This window comes from Phasianus colchicus, chromosome 5 (genome assembly GCF_987193195.1).
Source record: "Phasianus colchicus chromosome 5, bPhaCol1.hap1.1, whole genome shotgun sequence".
NCBI classification, from domain to species: domain Eukaryota; kingdom Metazoa; phylum Chordata; class Aves; order Galliformes; family Phasianidae; genus Phasianus; species Phasianus colchicus.
In genome coordinates, this window is record NC_143440.1 from 44,707,184 (window position 1) to 44,727,415 (window position 20,232).

At 48.3% G+C, this 20,232-nt stretch overlaps 1 protein-coding gene and 1 pseudogene across 11 annotated transcripts in view; both read right to left on the minus strand.

The window, feature by feature from the left end:
- FOXN3 (forkhead box N3) overlaps positions 1-20,232 on the minus strand; it is a 228,412-nt gene that overhangs the window by 106,785 nt on the left and 101,395 nt on the right. For 8 of the 11 annotated variants that reach the window (XM_090141498.1, XM_090141497.1, XM_090141503.1 and 5 more), the window contains one exon: positions 12,136-12,692. In XM_090141498.1, coding sequence (XP_089997624.1) covers positions 12,136-12,692 — 557 coding nt within the window. Of the gene's footprint in view, positions 1-12,135; positions 12,693-13,757; positions 14,045-14,921; positions 15,220-16,486; positions 18,416-20,232 lie in introns of those variants that run through there. The other 3 variants (XM_090141502.1, XM_031593109.2, XM_031593111.2) reach the window with 3 other exon arrangements.
- LOC149917894 (uncharacterized) lies at positions 12,699-14,354 on the minus strand (annotated as a pseudogene).

Here is a 20,232-nt window from a genome sequence, read left to right on the forward strand (position 1 = left end):
GCTTTCAGCACAGCATAAGGGTGACTTAAAGCCCTTCACCCTGCCATGTTGTCCTCACACCCATGCATGTGAACAGCTCCATTACTAGGTGATGGAAACAATAAAGAACTAAGAGAAAAGAAACAAAAACAGCAATAGGAAATGAATACCTAAATGTGAAAAATAATGTACTCCCCTAGAGAGAAAGATGTGTACCTAGACAACAACTTCCTACCTAAGGCTGAGCAAAAAGGCAGGCACACTTTACGATTAACTACATCGACCCAAATGACCATTAACAACTCTGAGAGGAGCTTCAGGTCTAGGTAGCAGACCAAGCCCTCCTGAAGAGCAAGAGCCAGCCCTCGAGCATGGTGGTGGTGTGCAGATCCACACTTGCCTGCCTCACAGAGGAAACCAAAACAGCAGCCCCTTCCTAGGGAGTCCTCCAAACAGTCCCAGGCCTCAGAGCTGTGTCGTGCTACTGCAGACACTGAACTCTGCACTGTACTAAAGAGGATTTCTCTAGTTGCTGTTTTTTCTTCACACAGGGTTCTCTGGGGAAATGCTAAACATACCACCAACAAAAGAATTTGAAGAAACTTGACAGACTACAGCTTGACGGTAACCTCCAGAATCTGGCTTCAATACTGCCAATTCATGGCATTGTACCATACTGGGATTTTAGGTGTTTTTATTAGAAATGCCTAAGCTGCTCCAAAATCATGAAAACAAAACATCTCCAGTTGTCTTCATTTCTGTAAAGAGATGGTGGGGATCTTAAAGACTCTAAAATAAGACATCTCCCATTATTTTAAATAGTATCATGATTTTTGAGCCAAATTAAGGAATGTTAGGGTACAAATCTGCATAGAAACTACTGTCCCCATCCCTATCACATGCATTTGCACTTTTACACACACATCTGGACACTAGCATTATTCTGTCTACCTCAAAAGCCACACAACACAGAAAACTCATCTGGATCATTACAGAAGTGCCTCTCTTTGAAAACAGAACTGTGTATCTGTATGAAGAATGAGAAGCAATCCCACTCCGTTAGCAGAGCTGAAGTTACACATGGCTTGAATTGAAAAGCCACTTAAGCAGGCTCTGGAACCATCGTGCTGTTCAAACTGATGCCAAACAACAGGAACTGACAGTCAAAACAGGAAAAAACAGAGCTCACTGATGAAGCAAATTCTTCCCCTTCCTAATGCATGGCTAAATTAAAGATTCAGAGTGCAAATCCAAAATCAAGTTTGTGACCCCTAATTTATAAATTGTGAGGGAAATAAATTGAGGTTGATGCAGCACACAAATGGGTAATTGTACCGTAATCAAGAAACAGAAGTTTGTCCCATCAGCTCAAGCCCAGCCAAACGGATTTTTGGCAGTAGTGCCACTGGAGGGTGAGAGGGACTCGAGTGGTGGTGAAGGAGCAGATGCTAATTAGCAAAAGCAGTTAGATCATAAGTGTGTATACTTAGAAACTAAAATAATGCAAATATTTTAAGTAGGGGATGAGGACTACATTCTCCTACACTTTTTCCCAAGTCAGCAAAAAGCAAGATCTTTCTTTCCATTTCAATATTACAAATTAAAATCAAAGCTTTCTAGATGAAAATTTTGTATTTCTTCTCAAACAAGAGGGATGACAGTAAAGCTCATCTCTTCATGGAAATGGTCATAATTACATCTCTGTTTTCCCAAATTCCTAATGACTCAGCTCTAAAAGCCAACAGCAAATGACAGACCAAAGCAGACTTCTTATGCTAAGAACACGGAACTTATTTCCTCCAAACACAAGCAGCACTGCCCCAAAAGGTGCCAAAGTCTTACAGGTGTTTTAGTAAAACCTAGAAGTATAAAAAATTAACAGAAGTAGAGCTGTCAGTTTTTTTCTACATTTCAAGTTCTGGTTTCCTTTAGGGAAAAACAAACAAACAAAACAACACAAAAAAAAACCAAGAGAGACAGTTCAGGTTAGTTAGTATCATGATTTAGAGCGATCTGTTTAGACTGACTGGTAACCATTTGCGGCAACACAGCACATCTGTCCTAAGGAAATTCTGCACATGCCACTGCCACAGCATGCTGCTTTCCTAATGCAGGGATGCGAGCAAGTAGAGAGCTTTGTGTGACAGTCCAAATCCACTGCTTTTTGCTCCCATTTCACCTCACAAGTGCTTTGATGATCTGAAAACCAAAATGATTATGGTAGTGTTTATATACATACACACACACGTACATATACACACAGGGATAGAGAGATACAAAAATAAATGAATTTAAGCAGAAGAGGAGGTAGAGCCCGAACACTAAAATCCCATTTGTCTCAATAGCTGGGAGCTAGCTCTGTACTGAGTCTTCAGTGCAATTTATCTCTTTATGACAGCTTCTTTCCTCTGTCGTACAGCCCAAAGTCTAAAAAGCACTAGAACTTGAAATAAATTGGAAAAACAAAACAAAACAAAAAAATAACCCTACTCTTACAACAGTGAGGGCTGCATATTAAACACTGAGCCCTGAGAGAAAACATTGATCTCTAGGGAAGGGGGGCAAGAGAGAGAAAAGCCAAATTAATTAGTGCAATGAGGCAATTATGTAACAATAATGTGCAATGTCAATTGCCAGAACGGAAAAACAAAGCACTTGCCTGATGTCTCACTCTCTCAGCCACACCAACCCCGTAACTTCTAGTCCCTCCCAACAAAACCCCTAATCTGCAATTCCTGTAAACCAATGACTCATTTACACCTCTGATCTACAGCACAGAAGTACTTCAAGAACGGTGAATGAATGCAAGAATCCTACCATTATTTTCATGGAAGTTTAGAACTGAACGCGATCTGTAAAGGCGATTCCTGCAGGATGAAATGCCTTTTGACCCAGGAGCTCTATACCACTTTTTCTCCAAGTCTGGATGTAACTGTAGCTCCAGCTCGGCCTGCAGCATGCAGTTCTCACATCCATCAAGCATTCCTCTCCAAAGACTTGGCAGCATTCCTAAGAGCAGTGAGGATCCCTGGACATGCGGTTTCCCTGCTGTAGGTTTGGAGAAGGCTGCACACAGACAGACTGTACAAGATAGTGATACTGAAGAGAAATTTTGCAAAAACAGTTATCCCGCATGAAAAGGATTTTATTCTTAAAGACAAACCATGTGAAATGTTTAGTTCTACCCAACAATTTAAGGAGAACGGACCTAACTGCAAAACTGCAGCTTTCATTACATTCTGTATCGCTTACTCCTAACAATGACAATTACCTCCTTCCTCCTAATCTAAAAGCAGAGTATTTCAAAAACTCCTGTCCAATTCAAAAAGAGCATGCAAACCTTCCCACTCTCCACTTCAGGAAAACAGAAAAACATGATAATGAAAGCTTGAGACACGGCGTGTCAGTACCCAACCCCAGCCCTTATTAACCCCCACAGCCCCTACCAGTTGCACTGGAGGTTTTTCTTTCCACAGTAAAATCAGAAAAACATTTGCCATAGTTAACACATCTCAATGAGTACCCTCCCGCAGTAGGCAGCCATGGGATCTCAAAAATACAGCTCTGGAGCAGAGCCTAATTTTCTGCTGATAGCTTAAATTAGTGTGAATTCTGCTGTTAGTATTCTACTAGATTCTGTTGTGCAAAATCCCATAGGTAAGTTTCTGCTCCACGTAGTGCCACAGACACTTCTCTGCTATTCATTCTTCCCCATACAGACTTTCGTTCATTCCTCTGCTTACCGACAGGTGTTTTTCAGCAACTTACACTGCTGCTTCAGAATCCTGGTAGTACTCAACTACTGGCAAATTGCAACTGTTCACTACTGCAATGAAATGCAGCAATTAAGCATGAGGAGATAGAGTTTGGGCATCTTAAATCTCTGGACAGCAATCTGGTCTCTTTCCTACCGTACCAAGGAAAAACCCACTCACATTTAAGATCCCTGGAATGTGTCCTCTCACAAATTCCTACACCAGTTTCCAGGGTAAAGTTTCCATAACACCCAGAATGGAATTTGAAAAACATAACTAATAAATTAAAATGTACCGTCTCCAAAATGACTATTATGGATAACCAAGTAAGAGCCAGAGACATAGTTTACAGCTACAACTGCTGCTTTCTGCAGCCCTCAGCTCTCTGGTATCTACCCAAGAGTAAACAAAAGCAGCTCCCCTGAAGTTGAGAGTCCAAATGGTGGGAGAACAGAAAAAAAACAAGTAACATTTCAGGCTTAAAAGGGCTTATTTAAAAAATATTAATGCTAAAGTAGTTGGGTCACTGCCCCTGCCTGCTTCCACACCTCATGCACCTCAGTCCACTGGTGAGCCTGAGCCACTCCACAAGATATGGAGGGCTGTGGTGACTCAAGTTGAGCAGCTGTTGTGTACATAAATCTTGACAGCACTGGCACCTCTCTCCTACCTGCAGCATCTTTCGGTCCCTGAACTGAGCAGGTGTCCCACTTCTGGCCAGTGCTGAGGCACAAGAGGTGGGGAACAGCTGGGAGAGGGGCAGAGACTCACTGGAAACTGGGCTGAATGGCAGGTACTGGGAAAGCAGTTAGCTACCAAAGAAATAAAGCTATACTGCTGAATCGTAACAAGCCAGCTACTGATGCTGAAGAAAGCAAAATCTCATAGTTCTTAACAAATTTCTTCTTTACAATCAACTGTCTTGAGCTATAAGTACCAGAAAACTAGCAACGTGCGTATGTGTCTCATTAAAGCAAACTTTCTTCGCTAACTTCTTTTGCATGGCGCTCAGGAAAGCTGCACTAGTTCAAAATACCAGATGATGAATCAAACGGTAAGAGCAAATACTCAGGGAGGGAAATCTTAATTAGCTTAAAAAAATACATACCAGTGTGCAGCACAGTGCTTCCCCAGAGGCTTACTGAGCAATACTTAACCAGATGCATTTGTCTGTTTTTTTTTTTAAAGGAAATCTGTGTCCACACATGTAACTGCAGCATAGTGCACTGTGTTGTTGCAGCTACATGGGTTGTCTGCACGTTGCCTTATCCGGCAATGTTCTGCCATTCTCAACAAGACAAAAGTCAGTTACTTTTAGTTCTAGACACTGAGTCACCACTGATCAATACACAATTACAACAAAAAAATTAAAATAGAACCCAGCTTCTTTTCCACGCAGACTACAGCTTGGACCATTTACCTACATTTACCATGAAAATACAGCAACAAGACAGCTGAAAATGTTGGCCAGCGGGCCAACATCTGAACAATTGTACAGAAAACAGAGCTACACAGCTACACACCTGCTACCAGCCCATCCTGCACACAGGAAGGAAGGCTCCTCAGCATCTCACAGGCTGCCTCAGGCTGCCCAGGCAGCACTCACAGTCACGCCACTCAATCACCACCAGTTCTTCTAAAAGCCTCTCAAGAGGTCTTTGCCCAGGAATGAGGCTGTGCAGCACAACCCGCTGCTCTGCTTCAGCCAGCAGGAAGCATTCCGCTTCCCTCTCGAGGAAGGAGGAAGTCCAAGGGACACACACTTAGTAGCTAAAACGGATTCTTTGCTGTTTTGGTGAAGAACTGAAGTGTGAACATTCAGCCAGCTGAGAAAGCCCAGTGAGTCCTTACTTCCCAGCCTGCTGCTCAGCTGCACATCAACCCCTCCCCACAAGAAATTCCCCGCAGTTCCCCATGGGTCAGCATTTGCTCATGGGCACGTAAGGCACTGCTCAGCACCAAATTCTAGCCCAGTGCTGTACTCAGAGCAGAGAGCGGCTGCAGGGCCAGACTGGGTCTGTGGGTCTGCAGTGCTCTGTTAGCAGGAAGAAGGAAGAAGCACTGGTGGGCAACGAGGAAATAAAGACAACTGCACAGAAAAGCCTGACAACTGATTTTGTGGACATCCTTCCTTAGCAGTGTCCTCTCAAAACAGCCTTTGAGAGGATCGCTAGCGCAGCTCCCTCAGAACCATTTCCACTGCTCATGTCCCCACAGCCCTGCCCACCCCCTGCTCCAGCTCTAAGCTGCCAGCTGCTGCATATTTGAATGGAGCTCAGCCCACTCTTGTGCTGCCGCAGGTACCACTTGACCACAGAGACCACAAGCCAAGCAGGGAGCTGAAAAAGAACCAATGAAATCAGCCCACTGAAAAATAATCCCACTGAAAACGGTTTTCCAGCTCACCGCGCAGTGACACAGGTGCTGGGTGGGAGAAGCTGGAGAGGGGCTCACAGAGTGGCCCTGGAGAAGAGGGGTCCATCTGTATAGCAAAGGCTGTTGGGGGTTGTGTCTGATGCCGGCAGCCCACACTTGGCTCAGTTTAAACCAGCTGTGAAGCATCCTCAACACTGGTCCCCTGAACAACTGCTCCCAGGAGAAAACCAAAAGCCAACATCTTCAGAAGAAGAAAGGGAGTCTCCTTCTCTGGAGGCATTCAGAGCCTGCCTGGCTACGTCCCTTTGCTGAGGGCGACTCTACTGAGCATGGGCTGGACCGAGTGATCTCTGGGGTTCCTCGAAGCCCCAGCCCCGTGATCTCACGTGTGACCTGTTCTCCCTGCGGGGCTGGCCTCCATCAGGCCTCTGCTGTCACTGCCCCTTGGGCACCTCAAAGGTACTCCCCAGCCGCCCCTGTCATAGCTCCCTCGGTTGTGCCAGCACCACTGACTGCTGGGCTGTGACCTGAATTGAGGAACCGAGCTGAAAAGCAACTCGAGAATTCAAAAAGAGAGGAAAAAAAGTCCAGCTGGATCTGATCTGCAACTAGATCCAGGGCTGGTTGCTGAAACACCAAAGCGTGTCAGCACGCTGCTGGAGCACGCAGCCCAGAACAGGGAGGAGCTGCGGCCAACAGCTCGCTCCATCCGGCCTGCACAGCCCAGGCACACTGCACGCAGAGCAGCCCGGCTCTGCTCTCATGTCCAGGCCCTGCAGCACTAACATACCTCACATCTGCGTGGGTCAGCTACCCCAAATAACCAGCAGGCCAACTGCCTGTCAGGGTACACTCAGAGCCCACCACAGCTCCCCAGGATGGGGACAGCCCTCTGCCTATCTTCAGGGTCAGGAACACCAGTAACTGAGATAGAAGGTGCAGAGGTCTTTGGTTACTGCCAGCTTCTTATCACTACTTGAAAAAAAAACTAATTATGCACCATACAGCTCTAAACCAGCACACACACGCAGTCTCTTCTGCAAAGAGTAAGCAGTGATGTAGTCAACCAGCTGGAAGCCAGCTAAGTGGAAGAGTATTTCCACGCAGAGCCTTAGGAAATCTATTATTTAAATATTCTGTATAATTCCTTGCTTTTGCACTTCAAAAACAAAGCTGAAAGGGTTCAAGAAAGCTCTCCACAAATTGTCTAATATCTGGAAATCCCGTATTAGAGGAAGTTTCTAGAGACTGCTATGATTTCTCTGGAAGGAGATGACTCTCTTTGCTTCAAAAAATAATTTGAGGGGAACATTTCTGGTGTCTGAGAGCTCATATATGACAGACTGAGATAAAAGAAAATGGATCTGGGGTTAAGCACAACACAAATTCTAATTTAAAAAACCCACGCTTTTCTTTTAACAATCTGGGTCATTAACAATTGGATCTGCTCATTTAGGACATCATTTTATTAACAGCGTCAGCATCATTTGAAGTCCTTAACAAGAGTCTGAGGGGTTTTTCCACTGTCGTTCCAACCAGATGTTACAAACCCAACACAATACTGATGCTTGTGCTATGTGGGTCAGGCAAGGTGATAACTGTATCAGAACTGGAGGAGATTGTTTCCGTACCCAGAGGGCCACACAGCTTTCAAAGGACATCCTCCTGAACGTTAGCAGAGGGAGGATACTGCCACGAGTCTACCACCTTTGTGTGTATGCAGATTGGATTAAGAGATCTCATAATAAAGAACATTCAGACTGCCTTGCCTCTCACTCCAGCTAGCTCTTACTTTCTCGCAGGGCTTTACCTGTCAAAAACCCAGGCAGTATCACCTTAGAGGAAGCATGCTTGCTGCAGGGTCTCCTTAGAAGTCCCCACGCTGCATGTGGGGTCCCACCAGCTCCCTGGCCATGGCACAGATCAGGCTACACAGGACGTGAGGACATCCCGCACACCCCAGTAACACTCGGGAGGCCTCGGGTCCCACAGCCTGCTCCAGACAGAGGAGGAGCTGTGCTGGATCTCTGTGACCCAGTTATGGTCCATGTACTTCTAAGAATAACCTCAACATCAAGCGAGGAGAATTTTCTTCTCCCATCCCCATAAACATATCCCTTACTTTCATTACATTTTTATTGAGACATTTTTATTGAGTCATCCCTCAGCACAAGCACCAAACAAACCTTGAAGAGTCTTGAATTTCCCTAGCATGCACCCAGCTAGGAACACACACACGTTTCTCTGCCTCAGACAAGCAGGGCAGACACAAAGAGGAGTGCACTCTGTAGGAGGGATATCCGGAGCGGCACAGACCGGGCAAACAAAGGCAGCAGAGCACAAGGCACAGGATGAGAGCTTCCTCTTCCATAACTGGGCTGCTGAGTGAGACCAAAAAACTGCAGAGACGCCAGTGATGCCAAGCATCTTTTTCCTTCATCCACTCACGTTTGATAATAACAATCAGCAAAGTTTGCATTCATAAAAGGCACAGATTGATCACACGCCCTGAAAACACAACCTTAGCAGCCTTTGTTCAAAGCAGGAATCCCTACACGGATAATAATACAGATCTTCAAGGAGAAAAAAATGGGGCTTATCGCAAAATATTTCAACAGACCCTTAGCTACAGCAGCACTAGTGGGCGCAGCTATAATTACAGCAAACCTACATAATGCGTCTGAACTAGCTTAGCCCTTTCCCTGCGAGCAGAGGAGCTGCCACATCAGTAACTCCGTTGCTAGGGCAACTGCTTACTTTCCATATCAACTGCAAACGTGTTGCTATGGAGACGCATATACAAGAAAAATTCCTCTCCACAGCCAAGGACCAGATGGCAGGGAAGTCAGAGAAGTCATGGGCTGAGGACTGTGCTAAACGGGACACACACTAGAGGACATTTAGATCTGTGTGCTCACAATAGGATTAATCTGAATGACTGAATTCACAAGTCCAGCAGTATAAACAAAGCCAGGGAACTCCTCTTGTGCTCCCCATCATGTGACACTTTATGCTCCGGCCAACTATTATTAAACTGCTGAGCTCAATGCAAAGAGGTTTGCACAATCAAGGGCTCAGCGTTTTCCCTTCTCCAGCCCTCCTGCCTGCCTCAAGCCAGCAGCAAAGTTACACGCGGTCACTGTCGCCTTGCCCAGGGAGCCCGATGGCACAGCAGCTCTGTGCACTGCAGCAATACATGAGCACAGCTGGGGATAAAACATCTGCTCCCCCAGAAGATCCAGAACAGGACAAGCTGGGAAGTTCTTTCTGTTGCAAGGATCTCACATTAGGAAATGCGAGCATTCACACGCATACAGAAGGAGCTGTAGGCTATTAAATACATATTTAGCCCATGAATATAAATGAGCAAGCCCTAGACTGAGGGAACTACTATGTAGAGGAAATCCAAAAAAGAATTAAGTGTTCAGCAGAACTTTTTTTAGAAAAACCATTACCGAAAGGCTATACAAACAAACAGTGGAAAGCACAACTCAGAGAGGAAAGCTTCTAGCTTTCCAGTGTGTGTCAGTGCACATCAGCTAGCAAATGCCTGCAATTCCCAGCACTGATTAACTCCTTCCCTGCACTCCACATTTCGGAGCCCAGCTTGTTAGCATTTCAGAGATGCCATTTGCCAAATGTTCTTTGTCACATAAAAACAGTAAGACAAGCACACTTTAAACCTGTAACTTGCAGAATGTGGCAACAAACTGGAAGAAGTGGCACGAGATGATTCCCTGTAATGGAGAGTTAACCCAAGCCCGAGGTCCCAGGGCCCCATGAGATTTGCAGGCTGCTGTCAGCAACAGAGTTGCTTGCTCTAAGGCACTCTAACTAACTCTGGAGGTGTGTGAGAGCACATGAATGTCTTTTCAAAGCCAGCAGTTGGAGGTTAGTGCTTTCCAAGTCCACAATTAGCTGTCAGGCACCTGATTCAGCAACCCGCTCCCAGTGCCAGCTCTGCACTCCCGTCCCCACCTGCCACGTCCCTTGGCCAGGATGCGAGTTAAGCGACCTGACTTTGTGCATTTTAAGTTTCAGATTCTCTTCTCAATTACCTTAATGCTGGCTACCAGCAGGGTGACTGCATAGTTATTAAGGGCTCAGGAGCACGAAAAGATGGAAGGAATTATTTTTCATATCCTATGCTTTTCTAGGGAAATCTAAAACCCCACCTCGTTACTTACACAGGCAAGAGCTCTCCCCACACCTTATTGTCTCGCTGTGTAACCATGGCTCTAATCATGAATTCAAGATGTAGGTGACTACTCATGTATTGTGCTTCTCCCCTTCCCCGTGGAGAAGTGCTTCATGGTATGGTTCCTGTGATCTTAGAAGGCTGCGGGTATTTGACAGGTATGCATGAAGACAAGTTCCTCGTAGGAAGGAAACTGTAATTTAAATAGTCAGCCTGTAAACAAAGGAAGGAGATAGAACAAACGGCAGCACTAAACACATGCCTTGCCAGTTATGATACTGGTTGTCTTTTTTAACATGTGCCGTGTGTTAAGGTTTCTTATGGCCTGGGACAGGATCATAAAAGGTTGGTGTGGCCCTTGCTATTATAGTCTCGCTTTCAAACAAGAATTTGAGGCTCTGGCTTACACGAAACAAGATCCAATTCAGGAACAGGTTTTTTAATCTCGTACACAATCGTTCACAGCAATGAATTTATAAAAATACCAACATACAGCATGTGATCTCCAATATGTGGACAGTGGATTTCAGGGAATGACATTGGAAAAAAAAGGAAAAAAAAGAATTTAAAAAGTCATTTAAAAAAGTAAAGCTGCAAGGAAAAGCAAATCAAGTAATCTTAAATAAAAAGTTGTTAGCTTAGGGTAATGTAAGACTCTTCATCTCAAAAATACTTTCTACTCCAGAGCATTTAAAGTTAAATCGCACCCAAACTAGGGAGAACAGCACCACCAACAGAAGTCTCGCTCCAGGGTAACCAGTTACAAGACTATCACAGCACTAACTTAACTGAAATACAGCAGCTGAGAGCATCTATTATTTCTGCCAGAAAAAAAAAAGTGCTCCCTTTCTGATCTTCAGCCAACTGTAGAGCAGCCAGCGACGTGATTCTACCTGCTATTTAGTTCACCAACCTGTGGGAAGGACTGTGAAATTAATCTGCAGGCTGGTATTTTTATCAGTATGCTCATACTTTGCCAAAGATTCATCCCAGATCGCAGGTTCTGGAGCCCGCCCCCTCCAGAAAATGCTATCTGCTCCCAGTCTGGTTTATGCAATAGAAGGTTATGCAAAGTCCTGCCTCCGCGGCGCGGCTCGTTTCCCCATTCCCTTGCACACAGCCTCTTCCTGCAGATGCAGCTGAGGATTCAGCAATGAAACCAGACAGCAACAGCAGAGATCCGAAAGCAACAATCTGCTCCCCAGACTTCTGCCACTGCACTGTTCTCAGAAACGGCAAAACTCCGGAGAGAGAACGGCTGAGTTTCTGGTAACTTTCACCTCTGATGCCAGACCTATCTGCTCTGCTTCAAGAGTTTCTACCCGTAAGAGAATGAAGCTTCGCCCTTACAATTCAGTACTACTTCTGCTCATTTAAGAAAAAAAGAAAAAAAACCTTCTTTTCTGAGTACAATACAGATTGGGGAAAAAAAGAGATGGCCTCTTACGTAAGGCATACCCTTTCACTATATGTTTGTGTAAGCCAAGAACAGCAAGCAGCCTATTTATAACATGATTACATTCATCTAGTAGAGCTGGAAACCATTACCACAGCACGGTAACTAAAAACAATATTTAACCACTATGCATGAAGACACCAGCTGGGGAGCAAAGAAAACACACATACCGACTGCTTTCTTACTGATGTCTAGACAATGAATTTAATAAAATCAGAATGAGCCATGCTAAAGAAATGCTGGTTTTCTGAATGTAATGAACTGCATTACCAGGGACAGCGTTGTGTATTCTACATTTTGCAGTTATGAATACATTCTGGGATAAGCCGGTGAGTTTTATCACAGACAGGTCTCCACAGTTGCAAACTTACCTGACTTCTGTCTTTGTCCACTTTCTTAAAACACTTATTCAAGGACAGATTATGCCTCACAGAATTTTTCCATCCAGTGGGAGCGTTTGCAAAATACGGAAAGTGTTCTAAAATCCAGTTGTATATATCCTTTACGGGCAGTCTTTTGGTTGGCGAGTCCTCGATGGCCATAAATATGAGGCAGCTAAAGGAGTAAGGAGGTTTGCAGTTGGGGTTCTGCTTGGCATCGTAGGGCATGTCCGAGTGGGCGGGGGACGGAGGCGTGTCATCACCGATGTCCTGAACGGGGCTGACGCTTCGTAACACCGAGTCCCCAAAGCTCTTCAGCAAGTTCTTGCTCTCGTGTAACCAGTTCAAGTTAGTTAGTTCTTCATCTTCCATGGCCCCTTTATCTAATCTGATGGCAGGCAAAGAGAAATCTAGGTCCTCGTCATCGTGAAGTGCCTTTGACAAATCGCTATCTTGGTACCGCTGGCTCAGTCCGCTGGGAACACTGATTCCTGAGCCCTCCGGCTTCTTGCTGGGCGGCATGACTGGACCCATTGAGGCAGAGGCTCCTGGGAGTCCCACACCGGGGGGAAAAGAAACAGAAAGTTATTAGCTGGTAAAGGTACCATGTAACATTCTGACAGCTTTTCCCCACCAGCTGCTTGGCCTCGTGCCATCTGTTTTAAAAACGACAGACCCACATTAAAGCCCACTCCCAAACGCTGGGTAAAATAACCCGAAGTCAGGGCAAGCAAAGAACTTTCAACGCATGGAATGATACGATAATGCCAATATGCCTCAGTTCTCCCTGTACTTGAAGCCCCACACAGGAAATCTTAGGGACACACTCCTTTAATAATGAATATGTGTATCAAATCATTGAATACTCCGATCATATCACTTTAATAAGCATGTTAATTTAAAAAAAAAAAAAAAAAAAAAAGAGGGGCTTAGGAGCAGTTGCTTCAGATTAAGTTCAGCTGTTTCAGTCTTGAGGGCAATACAACAGCCCTGTGATAGAGGCACTGGCTGAGGGCTCACACAGACAGGCACCAAATCCAACTACAGGCACTGCTGCAGCAGAACTGAAGAATTAGAGCAGAACTTGCAAAGCAAAACAGGAGGAAGGGAAAGGACGAAGGAAAGCAGTACACAGTAGCTTTAGGACCAGGGCCAATACACAGGGAAACAAGCACCAGAGGAATAGAGCACTTTAGAAGTGTATGTAAACAGAGAGGGCTTTAATCTGCACAGAGCTGCCCCCAGCCGTGGCCCAAGCCAGGCGGGAGGTGCTGGGAGCTGAGTGCAGGCTGAACTGACAGGGATGGGGGACCCGGGCAGCCAGGGGGGATGGAGCTGGGAACGGCGTGTGAGCAGCAGCACTGCAGGAGCAGCACAGCTTCCCTGCCTCTGCCGTGCAGCAAAACTGCCAGGACTGAGGACTGGGTGCACGGCCAGCAGCGAAATAAACGGAGGTGAGGATCAATGCGTTTCAACGGCAGGCAGTCTCCTGCACGAGGGCAGAAATCCCCTGCGTCCAGGGGACCACCGGAGATGCACTTCCTACAGTCACACTCGATACCGTACTAAAGGGCAAAGAGCTCAGGCGGCAGCAAAACGAGCGGTGTATCTACCAGCAAAAACGGGAGGAAAGCCGTTCCGGGAAAGAAAAGCAACGGACTTCTTTCAGACGCTACAGAAAAGCGAAAAAGGGAAGTTCCTCGGGTCTTCCTCCATATCCTTCCGATGGACGCGGCCATTACCGAAGCAGAAAGGCACGGCAGAGGCACGGCCGCCACACGGCCGCCCGCTCGGCCGCGGCCGCCGGAGGAAACGAGCTGCGCCGGAACTCCGCCGGCCCCGGGCGGGCACTGCCCTGCGGCAGCGCAACTTCGGCTCCGGATGGAAGTTGCGTCCCAGGAGCTTCGGAACAGGGACTTACGCGACGGCTGACAGTAAAGTAATGTAATCGCGCCGTCGCCATGACAACGCGCTGCTCTCTTTCTGTTTAATTCGCTTATTTCGGCGCCCTCCCGTTCCCGGACGGGAGCCCCCCGGCGGGCCGGAGCCGCGAGCCCCGCGGCGGCACCACTCGGTGCCCGGCCCGGGGGGCGGCGGGGCCGCGTCTGCCGGCGGAGCGGCTCGGCCCGGGGAAAGGACGCGAACACGGACGCGAGGAAGAATTCGGCGGCCGCCTCTCCCCGCCACCAGACAAAGGAGCGGCGCTCACAGGGGGGCCCGCGACGGAGCGAACGTTTTTAACCCGCCGCAAACCGCGGGCGCTCCGCGGGCTGCGCGCAGCCGTCCGCAGCCGGGGCCCCGCGCGGCGCCGGGGTTGCGCGGCGGCCGCTGAGACGACGCGGGGGAAGGAGGAGGAGGGGGGGGAGAAATGGGGGGAGTGTGGGGGGGGGCGGCCCCCGCGCACCGCTCCCACCGCACTCGCCGCCCGGGCGGGGGGCGCGCGCCCATTGGCCGGCGACGCAGCCAATCAATGCCGTTGCCAGGCGACCGGCGCTGCTCCGGGCGGGCGGGGGAGGCCGGCGGCGCGCATACCTCCAATGCTGGCCAGATGTCAGCGGCCCTCCGCCCCGCGCCGGGACGGCAACTTCTGCCCGCGCCCGGCGCGTCGCTCCGGACGGGCCCTCGGCCGCGCGCCGGCAGCCCGAGTCCCGCCCGGGCGGCCCGGAGCGCGGCCCCGCGGTCCGGCCCGGCTGCCGGGTCACGGCGGCGCGCGCGCCAACTCCCGGCCAAGTTGCGGCGGGGCCCCGCGGGCGGCGGCGGCGGCGGCCGGGGCTCACCTGGCGGGGGGCGGCCTCAGCGCGGTCCTTCCATGGCTGCGGCGCAAACTTTCATCTGACGGAAGCGGGCATGGCGCGCCCCGCCTCAGCCCGAGCCCCGAGCGCGCCGCGGGGGTCCCGGCGCGGGGCGCTCCGCCGCCTGCATGGGCTCGGCCGCACCGCCCCCCACCCCGCGCCGCCGGGCAGCGGTCCGCCCGGCGCGAGCCGAAGAGCGAGAAATTGTTTCCACCGCAAACAAAAAAGGCGACACATGACCAGGGAGGAGGGGAGAGAGGGAAAACGTGGGCCGGGCCACCGCGCCGGGAGAGCCGCGGAAGGGAGGGAGGAAAGGAGGGGCGGCCCCAGCGGGGGGAGGGCGGGCGGCGCTGCGGGCGGGGGCGGGACGCGGCGGAGCGGCGCGGAGCCTCCGCTCAGCGCCGGGCCGGGGCTGCACCGCGCTACCGGCGGCGGCTGCGCGAGGGGCCGCGGCCCCGGCGGGCGGAGCGGGGCCCGTGCTACGTCTGCCGCGGGCGGCCGTCAGCCGAGCCCCGCCGGGAGCCACGCGGCTGAACCCCGAGCGGCCGGCGGGCGCCGAGCCGCGGGCGCGCCGCTCCTCGTCGGAGCGACACGGCTCTCGGTCCCGTCCCGCAGCGCCGGCGCGCTCCCAGCCGGCGGCCGACTCCTGCGGAGGACGGCGGAGCCTGCGAGCCCCCGGGGCTGCGCCCGTCTGCAAATGCGGCCGGCGCGGCGCCGTGCGGGGCTCCGCGGGCGGCGGTGTCCGGGCTGCGGCCCTGCCCGCGTCCGCCTTGGTACAGCCGCACTTCCGTGTAAAACGAACCGAAGCAGCACAGTTGATTCCCGCAGCCCATAGAACCGTGCTCTAAAATTAGGCCCGATTTCGTCCCGGTGAAGTTATCTTGGCATAACTAGTATCAAACTCGATTAACAAAACCGACCTTAGCACGCCTCTCTTAGACCAAGGGGAGTGACCTAACTTGATCCCAACACGAAAAAGCAGCTGCCCAGCACAGACAGCGCTGCAACCTCCTGTGCACTGGGCATTGGACCTCACAGCTTCTGAGCGTCACAGCACTGAGGCACCTCCAAAACAGGTATCAGAAATTGTACCTGAGCCACAAAATCCAAGCGTTTTCCTCCCTGAGTAAGCGAGGCTTGCAGATTTAGCATACTTGCAAATTAATTTTCCTATCAATACAGAAAAGGCCTGTTGCTCAAATGCACAGTGTGTGTTAGAAGCACAGGAATGTGTACAAAGCCTCACACACAAGTTGTTCCTAAGCGAAGAAGAAAAGCATTTTAGCAATTTTACTTAGAAAAGTCAGGACAGCTGCCACAAAGCCTTACAGGCCCGCACAGTGCTCACCCTGCTTAGTTGGGATCACTGCTACGTTCCACCACATTTCTTTGCCATTTTCTGAGGCATTGGTTACCTTTTTCAATCTCTCTGCCATATGCAAAAATTTTAGATGAGAGACCACTTAGTTCTCAGAGCACAAAGCCAAAATGCATCTCAAGCATTCTCTCAAACAAACCATTCAGCCATTCCTGCCATAACTCACTCAGACCTCCTCTTGCCGACAGCCTCCCCTTCTCGGACCCAGCAAGCTGCTCTTTCACATTCTTGCATATTTGCAGGAGGACCCGCCAGCAGCTGGATTGCAGCACGCAGATAAGAGCTGGGGCAGCAGAGCCACACTGCCAGCAGTGCCCTCTGACCGCCCCAGCACCCAGAGTCAGCAGACCGTCAGCGTGCACAGCTCTTATCTCATGGCCATTTTTGTTTGTAACCCAAACTAAATTAGTAAGCCATCATGCCACTCACCTGAATTTACTCCATATGCTTTGCGAATCAACATGTCTCCTTACCAACTAGCACAGAGATCTGTCACATTTATCTTCACTTGCAAAGTCAAGAGTCTGAGTGTTTGGAGAAGAATTCAGCTAACAAGAAGTGCTGCCAAAGGGAGAAGGGGGAAGACTCATGGGACACAGCATAGTATAAGAGAGGATATTGCATCTTGAGCAGTACCTTATTGTGTACATATCCTATTCAGGTATACAGCTTACTTCTGCTCAAAATTAATGGCAAAATTCCCCATTATTACTGGTACAATGAGATCAGTTTCACACCTAGGCCTAGGCAAGCCACCAAATTTACTTGGGTACTCATTTCACCATTTCTTACATAGAGGTAATACTAACTCATTTAGCAGAAGATTGGCAACACCGACAGATGAAAACTATTTGTACATCAAGACCAAAGTATATGCAGTACTAAAGGGCAAAAAGAAGTCCCAACAGCAGAGCACTGCACTTTAACCTCATGGGCTAATATACAACAGTCTAATCTTTCCACTCAGATTTCAGAATACCAACTGCAGATGTTTCAGTATCTTATTTAACAAGGATTTCCATCCGTCTCCTTATATTCCTTCATCTCTTATCCTCCCCCAGATTGGAATCCCTGATAACTTGCTACAAGCAATGGTTGCAAAATGAGCACAGCAAGGGTCACGGGGTCCTACCAACCCTGCACAGCTCATCTACCCACTCCATTCCGCATCTCAGCAGTGAACACCGTTTGCTAGTATTACAGCCATGTTACACCGCCTCGCTAAATAGTTCTATTTACTGTCCTGTGACCACACCAGTCTCACTATTCAGTAGACATGCTCCTCTTATCCTCATTTTTAAGTCATTGTTTCTACCCCAATCTCCAACTACAATGTCCTGATTGCCATCCTTGTCAATGCTCATTCTGTCTACACCGCCGTTAAGCTTCCTACCTGAGGCATGCTGCAAGTCTGCTAAGTTTGATCATGAGGATTTATAATTTGACATGTAGCTGTACCAAAACATACTCAGTTCTGAAAGGCTCCCAGCGCATGTGGAACCTAGCAAAGACAGAAGTGGATAGGTAGCTGCTGCCTGTGTTCCTTATAGCCACTGAAATTAGCTTTTCGCCATCGGACATCTCAGGGCTGTAACATCACCCCCCAGCCATCTTCCTTTGTTCCTTTCCTTCTTCCAAGCAAAAGGACTGGCTTCCGTTACCACTCCTGCCATTTCTGAATCTCTGATATCTCTCAGGCAATAGATTTAATCTTGTATGGAGCAGAAGCACACTGAGCATCTTCAGAAACTACTAAGAACTAGAAAATGAATACAGTATGTGTTTGCTTGCATCCTCTTTCACAATTCCCGCTACCAGCGATCTTCTCCCATTACCATTCTGCAGCCCGTGCCCCTTCCTTCACCTACCACTTGGCATTTCCTCCCTTTGTTCATCACAAGCCATTCACATCCATGTTAATACCTCCACCTTCCAGGAGGAGTCAAACCTCCCACCGATGGCATATCAGAGAGAAACTTCATCCAGCCCTAGCAGTTTGAACACTTCTTTCTTTTTGCTCACAGCAGACCAACCTGTGTTGGTTATTTGCAGCTGAATCCCACAGGAAGTCACCCAAGGCAGCACAGCTCTGCTCTCATACCCCAGGGCTGGGACAAGCACAACTCCTCTTGCTGCCCCCATTTCAAGCACTAGCTAACGGCACAAGCTGCACATGCAGTGAAGACTTTACTTCTGCTTACTAACAGAAGATCTATCTTTATTTATTCACGTGGAATCACATTTACAAAGCATTTCCCAATCTTTCATTTAATTATCCCTCAAGTTCTCATTTACTCCTGCTGGAGAAATCCAACAGGAATAGAACTGAATCAGTGGGAAAAGGAGCACCAACATGAAGCTTAGTTAGAAGTGAGAGGAAGCGTATCTACAACACTTCTGTTTCACAGTATAAAACAGAATGAATTTCTTATTACAAAATGCAGAGGCTCTATGAAATAGTTCCTTTTAAAATAAAGTATGCACATATGTTATTGTAGTAATGCTTACAGCTTCAAAGAAAATGAGTATGCTTAGCACTAAAATTATATACAGCTGACGAGCTTCCAACAAGCATGTTTCTGTACACGAGTGCAGTTGAAGGAAAAGAACATGCATGCTAGTTTGTCCTACACACATTTATTACAATTGGTCCATAGAAAGATGCTTTGCCACTCTAATTACACCAACACACTTTACTAGCAACCCAGGAATAAACTTAGCTTATACTGGTGACAGCACACTTCTGCCACTGCAGCTTATTTTAGCATCCCAGCCAGTGGGAAGCCAAATGTTGCAGGGATAAACACATCAAATGGGAATGTTCAGCTGCAATGGCTTTATTGGTCTGAGATCATACCTAGCGGCCGGTAAATTAATTGCAACATCAGCCCGTACTTCTAGTGTTGTTGCAATGTCTGCAGAAGCTCCGTAAGTAAGAACTAAAGAACTATTTTCTTGGGTTCACTGCACAGACCCTGCTATCTGCTTTACAGGTGCAAAATTTGGTCTGGAGTTATCTCAACATTACTATTTACCATGTGACTGCTTAAGTCAAACATACAGGTAATCAGCAGAATCAGAAATCAACTGCATTTTTTGTTCTTAAAAGCAAGGCAAAGGAAAAGCAACTGCCAACACTGCACAGAGGTGAAGATTACCAGTTTTGGGAAAAACTATAATGGAGAACCAACTTCTTTTATAAAGATCCCAAATTGTATTGCCAATAGAATCCCTGAAACCAATTCTTCTGGACAGCATCTTGTGTCCTGCCCCAGTTCTTCTGAACACAAGCTGTAAACTTCATCACAGATTTCAGGATTACTTACTTATGTACCCACACATGCAAAACTAAGTTCAACCAGGACCTCCCTGACAGCAAAGTTTGTGTTCACATCTCATAAACTGAGGTCCTCAGGAACTGACACAAAAAACAATTTGCTACCACTAGCATTGTAAGCTAGAAGGTGATTGTTTTCCTCTGGCTGTTTGCTTCCATTGGGTGGGTTTTCCAGCTGTGATTGTATTGATTCCCAGCTTGATTTCCAGCTCATTGTACAACAGGATATTCCAGAATGCTTTCCTCTGTTCACCTCTCAGCACTACTCTTCCTGTACATTTCTTGAACACTGTTCTCAAAGGAAATCCTGTGAGATGCAGGTCCAGGTTCCCAGACTGCATCCACGCAAAGACAGCTATAAGAGCCTCTGTTAGGTGATGCAGCGATGAATCATAGAATGGCTTGGGTTGGAAGGACCTCAAGGATCGTCAGGTTCCAACCCCACAAAGCACAGAAAAGGCTGATGTACAGTTGTGCCCACAAAAGAATGCTGTGAGGATGCAGGCTGGGTAAACGAGCACAGGAGGTTTCAGCAGAGCAGAGGAGCCAGCCTGGGCGAGCAGGCAGCTGGCCGCCATGCT